Below are 15,319 nucleotides of genomic sequence, written 5' to 3'. Positions count from 1 at the left end.
TTCATCAAATGCCCGGTCTGTTACACTGATGTCAAATTTCATCAAATGCTCAGTCTGTTACACTGATGTCAAACTTCATCAAATGCTCAGTCTGTTACACTGATGTCAAACTTCATCAAATGCCTGGTCCGTTACACTGATGTCAAACTTCATCAAATGCCCGGTCTGTTACACTGATGTCAAATTTCATCAAATGCTCAGTCTGTTACACTGATGTCAAACTTCATCAAATGCCTGCTCTGTTAGACTGATGTCAAACTTCATCAAATGCCCAGTCTGTTAGAATGATGTCAAACTTCATCAAACGCTTGGTCTGCTACACTGATGTCAAACTTCATCAAATACCTGGTATGTAATACTGATGTCAAACTTCATCAAATGCTCGGTCTGCTACACTGATGTCAAACTTCATCAAATGCCTGGTCAGTTACACTGATGTCAAACTTCATCAAATGCCCAGTCTGTTATACTGATGTCAAACTTCATCAAATGCCCGGTCTGTTACATTGATGTCAAAATTCCTCAAATGCTCGGCCTGTTAAATTGATGTCAAACTTCATCAAATGCCCGGTCTGTTATATTGATGTCAAACTTCATCAAATGCCTGCTCTGTTAGACTGATGTCAAACTTCATCAAATGCCTGGTCGGTTAAACTGATGTCAAACTTCATCAAATGCACAGTCTGTTATACTGATGTCAAACTTTATCAAATGCCCAGTCTGTTATACTGAGGTCAAACTTCATCAAATGCCCAGTCCGTTATACTGATGTCAAACTTCATCAGATGCCCGGTCTGTTACATTGATGTCAAAATTCCTCAAATGCGCGGCCTGTTAAATTGATGTCAAACTTCATCAAATGCCTGGTCGGTTAAACTGATGTCAAACTTCATTAAAAGCCCGGTCTGTTATACTGATGTCAAAATTTCTCAAATGCCCAGCCTGTTAAACTGATGTCAAACTTCATTAAAAGCCCTGTCTGTTATACTGATGTCAAACTTCAGGTACACTGATGTCAAACTTCATCAAATTCCCAGTTTTTTATACTGATGTAAAACTTCATCAAATGCCCAGTCTGTAACACTGATGTCAAACTTCATCAAATGATCGGTCGGTTACACTGATGTCAAACTTCATCAAACACCCAGTCTGTCAACCTGATGTCAAACTTCATCAAACACCCAGCCTGTTAACCTGATGTCAAACTTCATCAAATGCCAAGTCTGTTATACTGATGTCAAACTTTATCAAATGCCCAGTCTGTTATACTGACCCCCAACTATATCAAATGACCCGTCTGTTACACTGATGTCAAACTTCATCGAATGCCCGGTCTGCTACACTGATGTCAAACTTCATCAATTGCCCGGTCAGTTACACCGATGTCAAGCTTCATCAAATGCCCGGTCTGTTATACTGATGTAAAACTTCATCAAATGCCTGGTATGTAATACTGATGTCAAACATCATCAAATGCCCGGTATGTTACACTGATGTCAAACTTCATCAAACACCCAGTCTGTCAACCTGATGTCAAACTTCATCAAACACCCAGTCTGTTAACCTGGTGTCAAACTTCATCAAACGCCCAGTCGGTTATCCTGATGTCAAACTTCATCAAACACCCAGTCTGTCAACCTGATGTCAAACTTCATCAAACACCCAGTCTGTTACCCTGATGTCAAACTTCATCAAATGCCCAGTTTGTTATACTGATGTCAAACTTCATCGAATGCCCAGTCTGTTATACTGATGTCCAACTTCATCAAATGCCCGGTCTGTTGTATTTATGTCAAACTTCATCAAATGCCTGCTCTGTTAGACTGATGTAAAACTTCATCAAATGCCTGGTCTGTTAGACTGATGTCAAACTTCATTAAAAGCCCTGTCTGTTATACTGATGTCAAACTTCACCAAATGCCCAGTCTTTTATACTGATGTCAAACTTCATCAATTATGTCAAACTTAGTCAAATGCCCGGTATGTTACACTGATGTCAAACTTCATCGAATGCCCGGTCTACTACACTGATGTCAAACTTCATCAATTGCCCGGTCAGTTACACCGATGTCAAGCTTCATCAAATGCCCGGTCTGTTATACTGATGTAAAACTTCATCAAATGCCCAGTCTGTCATACTGATGTCAAACTTCATCAAATGACCAGTCTGTTATACTGATGTCAAACCTCATCAAATGCCCAGTCTGTTATACAGATGTCAAACTTCATCAAATGCCCGATCTGTTACATTGATGTCAAAATTCCTCAAATGCTCGGCCTGTTAAATTGATGTCAAACTTCATCAAATGCCTTCATCAAACACCCAGTCTGTTAACGTGATGTCAAACTTCATCAAACGCCCGGTCTGTTCACTGATGTCAAACTTCATCAATTGCCCAATCTGTTACATTGATGTCAAACTTCATCAAATGCCTCGTCAGTTACACTGATGTCAAACTTCATCAAACATCCAATCTGTTCCACTGATGTCAAACTTCATCAAATGACTGGTCGGTTATACTGATGTCAAACTTCATCAAACATCCAATCTGTTACACTGATGTCAAACTTCATCACATGCCTGCTCTGTTAGACTGATGTCAAACTTCATCCAATGCCTGGTCTGTTAGACTAATGTCAAACTTCATCAAATGCCCAGTCTGCTGCACTGATGTCAAAATTCATCAAACATCCAATCTGTTCCACTGATGTCAAACTTCATCCAATGCCTGGTCTGTTAGACTAATGTCAAACTTCATCAAATGCCTGGTCAGTTACACTGATGTCAAACTTCATCAAATGGGGGTCTGTTGTACTGATGTCAAATTTCAACAAATGCCTGCTTTGTTAGACTGATGTCAAACTTCATCAAATGCCTGGTCTGTTAGACTAATGTCAAACTTCATCAAATGCCCAGTCTGCTACACTGATGTCAAAATTCATCAAATGCGGGTCTGTTATACTGATGTCAAGCTTCATCAAATGCCCGGTCTGCTACACTGATGTCAAACTTCATCAAATGCCTGGTCTGTTATACTGATGTCAAACTTCATCAAATGCCCGGTCTGTTGTATTGATGTCAAACTTCATCAAATGCCTGGTCTGTTAGACTAATGTCAAACTTCATCAAATGCCAAGACTGCTACACTGATGTCAAAATTCATCAAATGCGGGGCTGTTATACTGATGTCAAGCTTCATCAAATGCCCGGTCTGCTACACTGATGTCAAACTTCATCAAATGCCTGGTCGGTTAAACTGATGTCAAGCTTCATCAAATGCCCGGTCTGCTACACTGATGTCAAACTTCATCAAATGCCTGGTCGGTTAAACTGATGTCAAGCTTCATCAAATGCCCGGTCTGTTATACTGATGTCAAAATTTCTCAAATGCTCAGCCTGTTAAACTGATGTCAAACTCAATTAAAAGCCCAGTCTGTTATACTGATGTCCCTACTTCATCAAATGCCCGGTCTGCTACACTGATGTAAAACTTCATCAAATGCCTGGTCTGTTACACTGATGTCAAACTTCATCAAATGCCCGGTCTGTTATACTGATGTCAAAATTTCTCAAATGCTCAGCCTGTTAAACTGATATCAAACTCAATTAAAAGCCCAGTCTGTTATACTGATGTCCCTACTTCATCAATTGCCCGGTCTGCTACACTGATGTAAAACTTCATCAAACGCCTGGTATGTAATACTGATGTCAAACATCATCAAATGCCCGGTATGTTACACTGATGTCAAACTTCATCAAATGACCGGTCGGTTATATTGATGTCAAACTTCATCAAACATCCAATCTGTTACACTGATGTCAAACTTCATCAAATGACCGGTCGGTTATACTGATGTCAAACTTCATCAAACATCCAATCTGTTACACTGATGTCAAACTTCATCAAATGCCTGGTCAGTTACACTGATGTCAAACTTCATCAAACACCCAGTCTGTTAACCTGATGTCAAACCTAATCAAATGCCAGTCTGTTATACTGATGTCAAACTTCATCAAACGCCCAGTCTGTTATACTGATGTCAAACTTCATCAAATGTCGGTCAGTTACACTGATGTCAAACTTTATCAAATGCCTGGTCGGTTATACTGATGTCTAGCTTCATCAAATAACCGGTCTGTTACACTGATGTCAAAATTCCTCAAATTCCAAGCCTGTTATATTGATGTCAAACTTCATCAAATGCCTGCTCTGTAAGACTGATGTCAAACTTCATCAAATGCCTGGTCTGTTATACTGATGTCAAACTTCATCAAATGTCCGCTCTGTAACACTGATGTCAAACTTCTTCAAATGCCTGGTCGGTTACATTGATGTCAAACTTCATCAAATGCCTGGTCAGTTACACTGATGTCAAACTTCATCAAATGTGGGTCTGTTATACTGATGTCAAGCTTCATCAAATGCATGGTCTGCTACACTGATGTCAAGCTTCATCAAATGCCTAGTCTGTTATACTGATGTCAAACTTCATCAAATGCCCGGTCGGTTACACTGATGTCAAACTTCATCAAATGCCCGGTCTGCTACACTGATGTAAAACTTCATCAAATGCCTGGTCTGTTACACTGATGTCAAACTTCATCAAACGCCCGGTCTGTTCACTGATGTCAAACTTCATCAATTGCCCGGTCAGTTACACCGATGTCAAGCTTCATCAAATGCCCGGTCTGTTATACTGATGTCAAACTTCATCAACTGCCCGGTCTGTAACACTGATGTCAAACTTCATCAAATGCCCGGTCTGTTGTATTGATGTCAAACTTCATCAAATGCCTGCTCTTTGGTGTCAAACTTCATCAAATGCCTGGTCAGTTACACTGATGTCAAACTTCATACTGATGTCAAACTTCATCAAATGGGGGTCTGTTATACTGATATCAAGCTTCATCAAATGCCCGGTCTGTTATACTGATGTCAAACTTCATCAACTGCCCGGTCTGTCAGACTGATGTCAAACTTCATCAAATGCCCGGTCTGTTACACTGATGTCAAACTTCGTCAAACGCCCGGTCTGTTCACTGATGTCAAACTTCATCAATTGCCCGGTCAGTTACACCGATGTCAAGCTTCATCAAATGCCCGGTCTGTTACACTGATGTCAAACTTCATCAAATGGGGGTCTGTTATACTGATGTCAAACTTCATCAAATGCCCGGTCTGCTACACTGATGTAAAACTTCATCAAATGCCTGGTCTGTTACACTGATGTCAAACTTCATCAAACGCCCGGTCTGTTCACTGATGACAAACTTCATCAATTGCCCGGTCAGTTACACCGATGTCAAGCTTCATCAAATGCCCGGTCTGTTACCCAGTCTGTTATACTGATGTCAAACTTCATCAAACGCCCAGTCTGTTATACTGATGTCAAACTTCATCAAATGCCCGGTCGGTTACACTGATGTCAAACTTCATCAAATGCCTGCTCTGTTAGACTGATGTCAAACTTCATCAACTGCCCGGTCTGTAAGACTGATGTCAAACTTCATCAAATGGGGGTCTGTTATACTGATGTCAAACTTCATCAAATGCCCAGTCTGTTATACTGATGTCAAACTATATCAAATGACCGGTCTGTTACACTGATGTCAAACTTCATCAAACGCCCGGTCTGTTCACTGATGACAAACTTCATCAATTGCCCGGTCAGTTACACCGATGTCAAGCTTCATCAAATGCCCGGTCTGTTACACTGATGTCAAACTTCATCGAATGCCCGGTCTACTACACTGATGTCAAACTTCATCAATTGCCCAATCTGTTACATTGATGTCAAACTTCATCAAATGCCTGGTCAGTTACACTGATGTCAAACTTCATCAAACATCCAATCTGTTACACTGATGTCAAACTTCATCAAATGCCCGGTCTGTTACACTGATGTCAAACTTCATCAAACGCCCGGTCTGTTCACTGATGTCAAACTTCATCAATTGCCCGGTCAGTTACACCGATGTCAAGCTTCATCAAATGCCCGGTCTGTTACACTGATGTCAAACTTCATCAAATGCCCGGTCTGTTACACTGATGTCAAACTTCATCGAATGCCCGGTCTACTACACTGATGTCAAACTTCATCAATTGCCCAATCTGTTACATTGATGTCAAACTTCATCAAATGCTCAGTCTGTTACACTGATGTCAAACTTCATCAAATGCCCAGTCTGTTACACTGATGTCAAACTTCATCAAATGCTTAGTCTGTTACACTGATATCAAACTTCATCAATTGCCCAGTCAGTTACATTGATGTCAAACTTCATCAAATGCTCAGTCTGTTACACTGATGTCAAACTTCATCAAATGCCTGGTCTGTTACACTGATGTCAAACTTCATCAAAGGCTCGGTCTGTTACACTGATGTCAAATTTCATCAAATGCTCAGTCTGTTACACTGATGTCAAACTTCGTGCGGTCTGTTTTAGACGTTTTAGTAGTATCTGAATGAGCACCTCTTCCTAAAAAACTAAAGACATTTTAAAGTGAAGGACACATACATTTAGATCTGTTACTAGAATGTTTTATTATGAAAAATTAAGACCAAATTTGTTCACAAAAAATCAATCATTGGACAAAATATAATAATTTTTATACAACAAATAGATGCCATCAACAATTATAAACAAAACCATTTCAACAGAACACTTTGACACTTGTCTAGTACTTATGTTTGAGATGTGTGTGTAAGTTGTAGTTAAATAACAAAAGAAAAACAGGAAAAAAAATAAAATAACCATGACTGGGAACAAATCTCCAGATGAGTAAATACTCCGAGGGGCATACAGTTCCTGGTATGATTGTAACAGTACTAGTAAGATCTCTAGATCTGTATACAATATACAGTAAGTAAATGTATAAATACTCAGAGGGGCATACAGTTCCTGGTATGATTGTATCAGTTCTAGTAAGATCTCTAGATCTGTAGACAATATACAGTAAGTAAATGTATAAATACTCAGAGGGGCATACAGTTCCTGGTATGATTGTAACAGTTCTAGTAAGATCTCTAGATCTGTAGACAATATACAGTAAGTAAATGTATAACTACTCCTGAGGGGCATACAGTTACTGTTATGATTGTAACAGTGCTAGTAAGATCTGTAGACAATCTACTGTAAGTAAATGTATAAATACTCCGAGGGGCATACAGTTACTGGCATGATTGTAACAGTACTAGTAAGATCTCTAGATCTGTAGACAATATACAAAATGACTGTACATTAATTATATTTACTAATTACATTACAGAAGGGACATATACTTCTGTCACAGTACTAGTTAGCTCTGCAGACAATATTTAGTAATTTATATAATGAGCTGGCTGTCAACACTTTATAAACATTGTCAGAATAAATCTGTGTAACTGAGGACTAGACACAGAGTTGCTCAGAGCTCTGTAGATCGTCTATGAATATTAACTCATTCACCCCTAAAGACACATTTGAACTGTTCCAATAAAAAGGACGGAATAGTTTAATTATGAAATTTCAGGAGTGAATGAGTTAAGCAAGGAAGGGATATTACTGGTAGGGAGGATTCTACAGATCAATACTTCTAAAGTGCAGGATGTTTGATGAACAGCTTACCCAGTAAATACAAAACTTAAAGTTGAATTGGGTAGCAGGTACATGGACATGAAATAATATATTACTTTTTTTTACAGATGGTGCTGCCTCTAAACATATCAATAACAATTAAACACAATTTCTGAGAATGTCTAAAAAAATAAGAATTAGAACAAAAGGACAGTTGATATCCTGTGAACATAATGATGTCATTTAAATCAGAAGTTGGGCAACATACTACTTAGAATGTTATACATAATTAGCAATTTATTGTAATCAGCACTGATTTAGGCTAGCTAATAATGATTGTACTGAAAATGAAACTAGAAATAACTGGAAAACATCTGTAAGATATAATTGCCCCCTTGCTGTTGAAGTTGGTAAACAGATACCAATGAATCTGTTGACAAAATAGCAATGGTTGATCTGTAAATGGCATCAGTGACCTTGGAGTTGACCTTGGGACCCTGAAATAGGAAATTGTCCAAGATGTTCTCATATTTAACTTTTTAAAACCTTTTATAAACTTTGATGAAAATAAGAAATTAAGTCAGTAGAGTTGTGAAAATGTATCATGACAAACACGATGGGACAAAATGCACATGGGTAACTCTATATGCCCCCCGCCAAAAAGTACAAAACTTTATGTGGAAGAAGGGGTGGGGGACATTGCATAAAAATGAGCATATCATATCTAAGGCAATTGGATATATGTAGGAGTGGTTCCAGGAGGGAGCCCTGGTAAAGGAACCAGAAGTCCCTGCCTTACCCCAGAGGAAAAATGAAGACTACTCTTTCTTGGAAAATTTGGCAGATTCACCATACTTTGATGGTCGCAAGTGATATAATGCGGGAGATATGCTCCTGACAACGCCTTGGATGAACACAGGGCATTACTACATCCCTGACCATGCTGTGGTGAGAAATGATATGCATACATATTCAATCAGAACACATTCCTGAAATTATCATTATAGGTATTTAATACAGATGTATTTATCAAAGAACACTTACAGGATTGTGGATTCTATTAACTGTCCTATTTATCTTTACTATTCTGTGACTTTGTATTTGTACTGCTATACCACTATACAACACTATCAATGGAGATAAACATACAAATTACATCTCTCAATAATTCAATAATTAGATGGTAAGTACTTTGGTAGTCAGACTGGAAAACAGCTAGCCTAAATCAATGTGGTGCCACCTAACATTGACGACGCATGTTTAGGGTGTAGTTGAAGATTAGTTGACGAATAAGAGTAGGTTCTACCACAATCATTTAAAAGATTTATTATTCATAAGCAGAAATGTATAAAGGATAGGTTTAGTATAAGTTATCAACAGAAAGTTTAAGAGTTTTGATTGTATATGAGAATCATGTCACAGCACTGTGTTGTATCTTTGAGCAAGATACTTTACGCCGCTTGTCCCAGTCTACTCAGCTGTAAATGAGTACGTGGTTGGGCAGTGCTAGAATTGTTGAATGCTAGCTGATCGATGAAATGGCAGCACCGGCTGTATGCTCCCCAGGGAGTTGAGAAAGATATTGGCTGGTTGCAAAAGCCCTATAATAATGGATAATAATTTGTGAACCGCTTTGAGACGACCTAAGAACTAGGTTGTGATAAAGTGTTATTTATATAAGAACCTTGAAGTATTATCATTATTTATGAATACAAGAAATAATGTAGTAGAGTAAGTGTTAAGTTGCTGAGGATCACAATGCTAGCAGGATAATCCTGATTAACAAGAGGACTTCTTTAATTAGAAGTCAGGAATATTACTGCATAAATCAAACTGTTTAAACATCAAGATATTCATATTTTGTATTGTGGCGAATTCAAGACAAAATTGAAGTTTAATGTGTGAAAACAAAATTTTAGTGTATGTATTAGTAAACAAAACAATTGGGATGACAATTCATGTCAATGAAAACAATTCATGTCAATGAAAACAATTTGATATTAACTACTGAGAGAGGAACTCCCTCTCTACGGCAGCAGCCATTTCATCATCAACCGACCCGATTGATTCACCAGAGTCTGATTCACTTGCACTGTCTTCTGCAAAAGCTTCAACAGTTTTTTCAAATTTGTCTAATTCATTCTCACTTTCTTCACCTCCTTCAATATATGCATCAGCAGGATCTTTTTCGTGACCGGGACTGTTTTCATTTGAGGTTGACTTTCTACCTTTGGACTTCCACCCCCTCGGGAAATCTCCAGTCATACTATCTTCACTCATTGATTCATGTGCAGATTCTGAACTCAACACTTTGGAACGAAATCTAGCATCCCTTTCCTCATCATCTTCATCTGATTCATCGCCATCAGACTCATCCATGATTTCCTCCACCTCCTTGTCCATACAGGCTATGTCGTCGTCTGAGAAGGAATAGAGGGGATTGTAGCTGGCAGAAAATCTCTCTTCTCTTTTATCATTTGTATCAGCTGTTTTTGGTTTTTTCTCCGAACGTTTTCTATTGTCCTCATCAGATAATTCATCACTGTCTTCTGCTTTGCGTTTTGAATTTCTTGACTTTTGGCTGAACACTTCTGGACTGTTGCGAGAGGAGGAAGGACCTGTTGCTGTCAGTTCAAACAATCGCTCGTCTACTTTCTCATACCTCTCCGCACAGCTCCACAGCCAGTTAGGCATGACCACATGGACTCCTTTAGCTTTCTGAGCACTCCGCACTTTGATTGTGCCTAGTAACGCCGCAACTACATGTGTGGTGGCATCAGTGTTGTTTCCTACTCTCGGTACGAAGCTTGTCTGAATGTTTGCCCCTAAAGCTTTAGCAACAATGAAAGCCCTGCTTTTCTCTGGTGGCATATTGGTGGGGAAAACTCCACTGAACACTATGTTACATCCCTTCAGTACCTTCCGTTTCACATACGGGATGATGTTTTTGAGATCTGGAGATTCTGTTTTGTCTTTGATGGTTTTGTTCTGGAGTTGGTCATGTAAATCATAAAAGGCCTTATGGATGCGTGTTAGGATTTCCTCCAAATACATGAGGTAGTCATCGTCATCATCCCACTCTATCTCCTCATTACCACCTTCCTCTTCCTCCTTTTCACCATCAGCTTTCTCATCTTTTTTTTCTTTCTGACTGTCATCTTTCTTTTCATCTGCTTTATCATTGCCAGCTTTAGTGCCTGCTGCTGCTGATTCCTCACCTTTCCCAGTGTCATCTATTTCTACAGATTTCTGTTCAGGGGTTTCACAATTTGACTGACACTCTTTTGTCTCACCAGAACCGTCGGACACATGATTATTGTTATCACCAGTTACAGACTTCCCTTCCACTGCACTGTGACCTTTGATCTCTGACTTGTCAGATGTGATCTTGACTTCTGTATCTCCTGACATCAAATTATCTCCCTTTGTATCTTTATCACATTCAGAATCTCCCTTGGCCTCTTTCTTGTTGTCGTCATCCTCCTTTGAATCTGACCTTGACACTCTCCTGACCTTGTGTGTTATAGGTTCACTGTCTTTCTCCGTCTTCGCCATTCCTGGTGGTGCGTTGATATCAGCAGTGCCCTGGAAGAACCTGTAGGGTTTCACGTGGATCAGATTAGGGGAGAAGTTCCACACATCTTCTCTGTCATCAATGATGCACACCATGTAATCACCACATGGAAATAAGGCTCTGGAAAACAACCAAAAAACATTACCAACATGTAATCTAACTAAAATCAGACCTCTCAAAACCGCTCCGCACCTACACTACCTCATAGTTATATTGTATCAACATGTCACAGACATTTCCTTAGAATTCTAATGAAATATGCTGAATCTGGAATTTGTATTCTAAAAAGAGGTCTAAATGGCCTTGTGTTACTCTAATACAATTTAATACAAAAGAATACCCCCTTCTTGAATCCTGAAATAACTATTTGAACAAGCTGAATGTAACAGTGATTACTTTGAAGAGTTCAACACTGAGCTTTGTGCAAGAGGCTGTTACAGACACACGGTCCTGATATAACGGATATCATCTCCACCAGAAATATGATTATGTGCTAGATATGAAACATTGATGATCTGGCACTATCAGATCTGTGAATAACTGTTTGCTTTCCTAAGGACTGTTAACTTTACAATACTTGGGTTCCAATTGGAACAAACTTGTATGTACACCCAAGCTAAATGCCCCTTTTTAAAGGGAAAATGTTGGCATGGCCCCTTTTATTAGCCAAAGGTTCTAATTATAATCAAATCAAATTTAATACATTGAAAGAATAATTAAACAAGACATCAAAAGAGGAGAACTCAACAGAGGCTGACCAATCAGAGCTTGAGAACTCAACAGAGGCTGATCAATCAGAGCTGGAGAACTCAACAGAGACTGAACAATCAGAGCTAGAGAACTCAACAGAGACTGACCAATCAGAGCTGGAGAACTCAACAGAGGCTGACCAATCAGAGCTGGAGAACTCAACAGAGGCTGATCAATCAGAGCTAGAGAACTCAACAGAGACTGAACAATCAGAGCTAGAGAACTCAACAGAGGCTGACCAATCAGAGCTGAATAGCTGAAGTGCTGAAGCTATGATACTAATAGTTGATCTTATTCTGATATATACAAAATATATTTTAAACAATGTGATTTGTCCAAAACAACCACCATCATGAACATTTTTCAATCAGAACAGACAAGTTATCTGATATTACAGAGCAAATATTTACTACATGATTCAGAGTAAGTTAACAGTTCACTTTAAACAGGTGATATACAGTATTTCATCAATCACAATATATTATTTACTTTAGATTTGCTGTCTTTGTATTTTGGTTGAAACATTCGTCCCTGGATAAGATGCGGTGTGAGAAGTACTTCCCCTCCGGATCAAGGAAACGGGCTATTGTGTGGGCGTACATACGAACACCAAACGTGCAGATATGTAGCTCATACATCTTGGAGACAGTTTCCAGGAAGTGTAGAGTCTGCGGCCTTATACGGGTGTGGTACCACATTTGGGAATTCCCATGGGGAAGTTTGAAATGGTTAACATCCTGAAATCAATAACAGACATCATATTCCTAATTCAGGATTTTAACACAGAACATAATTACCAAAATAACATTTCCAGGTTTTAAATTGAAATTTCTGGCAATCCAGTCCCATTTTCATCCATAAAATATCAGTTTTACAAAATTGTCATTTCTTAAAAGCCAGTTTTATAAATAGTAACTTTCTAAGAATTATCAAAATAAGGTGTTCATAATTGGGTGGTTTTTTTTATACAAATAGCATAAATTTATAAACTAATTTAGCTTTACATTTACATATGATGTTTACAGTATAATAACCAGTGTAGGTTTACCTTTAGATTTGCAGGAATATTGTCGTTAGTTGTGTGAATAAGAGTCTGATCAAGATCAACCAAAAGAACCAGTTTTCTGTTTTTCAGTAGTCTTTCTTCATCTGCTTTCCCCAGCTCCAGGGCTTGCTGCAACCAATTGTCAAATCATTACCTACAGTATCTTTATACTTAGATGGATTCCTGCTAATTTTCAACAATATTTCACTACAAAAAAGATCAATAGCATTTTAGTTATTATTTTTTAGAATCATAGTTGTTCCAAAATTTCCATAAATACCAGCAGTTTGTGTCTGTTTGTGTCTCTTTGTGTAAGGGTGTGTCTGTTTGTGTAAGGGTGTGTAAGGGTGTAGGGTGTGTCTGTTTGTGTAAGGGTGTGTCTATTTGTATAAGTGTGTGTGTGTTTGTGTAAGGGTGTGTCTGTTTGTGTAATGGTGTGTCTGTTTGTGTAAGGGTGTAGGGTGTGGCTGTTTGTGTCTATTTGTGTAAGGGTGTGTCTGTTTGTGTAAGTGTGTGTCTGTTTGTGTAAGGGTTTGTCTGTTTGTGTAAGGGTGTGTCTGTTTGTATAAGTGTGTGTTTGTTTGTGTAAAGGTGTGTCTGTTTGTGTAAGGGTGTGTCTATTTGTATAAGTTTGTGTTTGTTTGTGTAAGGGTGTGTCTGATTGTGTAAGTGTGTGTCTGTTTGTGTCTGTTTGTGAAAGGGTGTGTCTGTTTGTGTAAGGGGGTGTCTGTTTGTGTAAGGGTGTAGGGGGTGTCTGTTTGGGTCTATTTGTGTAAGGGTGTGTCCGTTTGTGTAAGGGTGTAGGGTGTGTCTATTTGTGTAAGGGGGAGTCTGTTTGTATAAGGGTGTGTCTATTTGTGTAAGGATGTGTCTGTTTGTGTAATGGTGTGTCTGTTTGTGTAAGGGTGTAGGGTGTGGCTGTTTGTGTCTATTTGTGTAAGGGTGTGTCTGTTTGTGTAATGGTGTGTCTGTTTGTGTAAGGGTGTAGGGGGTGTCTGTTTGTGTAAGGGGGTGTCTGTTTGTGTAAGGGTGTGTCTGTTTGTATAAGGGTGTGTTTGTTTGTGTAAAGGTGTGTCTGTTTGTGTAAGGGTGTGTCTATTTGTATAAGTGGGTGTTTGTTTGTGTAAGGGTGTGTCTGTTTGTGTCAGGGTGTGTCTGTTTGTGTAAGGGTGTGTCTATTTGTATAAGTGTGTGTGTGTTTGTGTAAGGGTGTGTCTGTTTGTGTCTATTTGTGTAAGGGTGTGTTGTTTGTGTAAGGGTGTAGGGTGTGTCTGTTTGTGTCTATTTGTGTAAGGGGGTGTCTGTTTGTGTAAGGGTGTGTATGTTTGTGTAAGGGTGTGTAAGGGTGTGTCTGTTTGTGTCAGGGTGTGTCTGTTTGTGTAAGGGTGTGTCTATTTGTATAAGTGTGTGTGTGTTTGTGTAAGGGTGTGTCTGTTTGTGTCTGTTTGTGAAAGGGTGTGTCTGTTTGTGTAAGGGTGTGTAAGGGTGGGTCTGTTTGTGTAAGGGTGTGTCTGTTTGTATAAGGGTGTGTCTGTTTGTGTAAGGGTGTGGCTGTTTGTGTAAGGGTGTGTCTGTTTGTGTCAGGGTGTGTAAGGGTGTGCCTGTTTGTGTAAGGGTGTGTCTGTTTGTGTCTATTTGTGTAAGGGGGTGTCTGTTTGTGTAAGGGTGTGTCTGTTTGTATAAGGGTGTGTCTGTTTGTGTAAGGGTGGGTCTGTTTGTGTAAGGGTGTGTCTGTTTGTATAAGTGTGTGTTTGTTTGTGTAAAGGTGTGTCTGTTTGTGTAAGGGTGTGTCTATTTGTATAAGTGTGTGTGTGTTTGTGTAAGGGTGTGTCTGTTTGTGTGAGGGTGTGTCTGTTTGTGTAAGGGTGTGTTAGGGTGTGTCTGTTTGTGTAAGGGTGTGTGAGGGTGTGTCTGTTTGTGTAAGGGTGTGTTAGGGTGTGTCTGTTTGTGTAAGGGTGTGTACGGGTGTGTCTGTTTGTGTAAGGGTGTGTACGGGTGTGTCTGTTTGTGTAAGGGTGTGTACGGGTGTGTCTGTTTGTGTAAGGGTGTGTAAGGGTGTAGGGTGTGTCTGTTTGTGTCTATTTGTGTAAGGGTGTGTCCGTTTGTGTAAGGGTGTAGGGTGTGTCTATTTGTGTAAGGGTGAGTCTGTTTGTATAAGGGTGTGTCTATTTGTGTAAGGATGTGTCTGTTTGTGTAATGGTGTGTCTGTTTGTGTAAGGGTGTGTCTGTTTGTGTAAGGGTGTGTCTGTTTGTGTCTGTTTGTGTAAGGGGATGTCTGTTGTGTAAGGGTGTGTCTGTTTGTGTAAGGGTGTGTCTGTTTGTGTAAGGGTGTGTCTGTTTGTGTAAGGGTGTAGGGTGTGTCTGTTTGTGTAAGGGTGTGTCTGTTTGTGTA

At 39.3% G+C, this 15,319-nt stretch overlaps 1 protein-coding gene across 1 annotated transcript in view; it reads right to left on the bottom strand.

The window, feature by feature from the left end:
• Positions 1–9,192: 9,192 nt before the first annotated feature.
• Positions 9,193–15,319, bottom strand: part of LOC110458462 (RNA polymerase II subunit A C-terminal domain phosphatase-like) — an 11,055-nt gene continuing 4,928 nt past the window's right edge. The window contains exons 4-6 of the mRNA XM_021510166.1: positions 12,931–13,056; positions 12,372–12,619; positions 9,193–11,252 (exon numbers count right to left, since the gene is read on the bottom strand). Of these exons, the coding sequence (XP_021365841.1) occupies positions 9,563–11,252; positions 12,372–12,619; positions 12,931–13,056 (2,064 nt within the window). The 3' untranslated portion in view covers positions 9,193–9,562. The remainder of the gene's footprint in view (positions 11,253–12,371; positions 12,620–12,930; positions 13,057–15,319) is intronic.

The sequence above is a fragment of the Mizuhopecten yessoensis genome, unplaced genomic scaffold (assembly GCF_002113885.1).
Source record: "Mizuhopecten yessoensis strain PY_sf001 unplaced genomic scaffold, ASM211388v2 scaffold9615, whole genome shotgun sequence".
Classification (NCBI taxonomy): Eukaryota; Metazoa; Mollusca; class Bivalvia; order Pectinida; family Pectinidae; genus Mizuhopecten; species Mizuhopecten yessoensis.
Note: the sequence above shows the minus strand (reverse complement) of the source record. Positions and strands in the feature narration are given on the sequence as shown.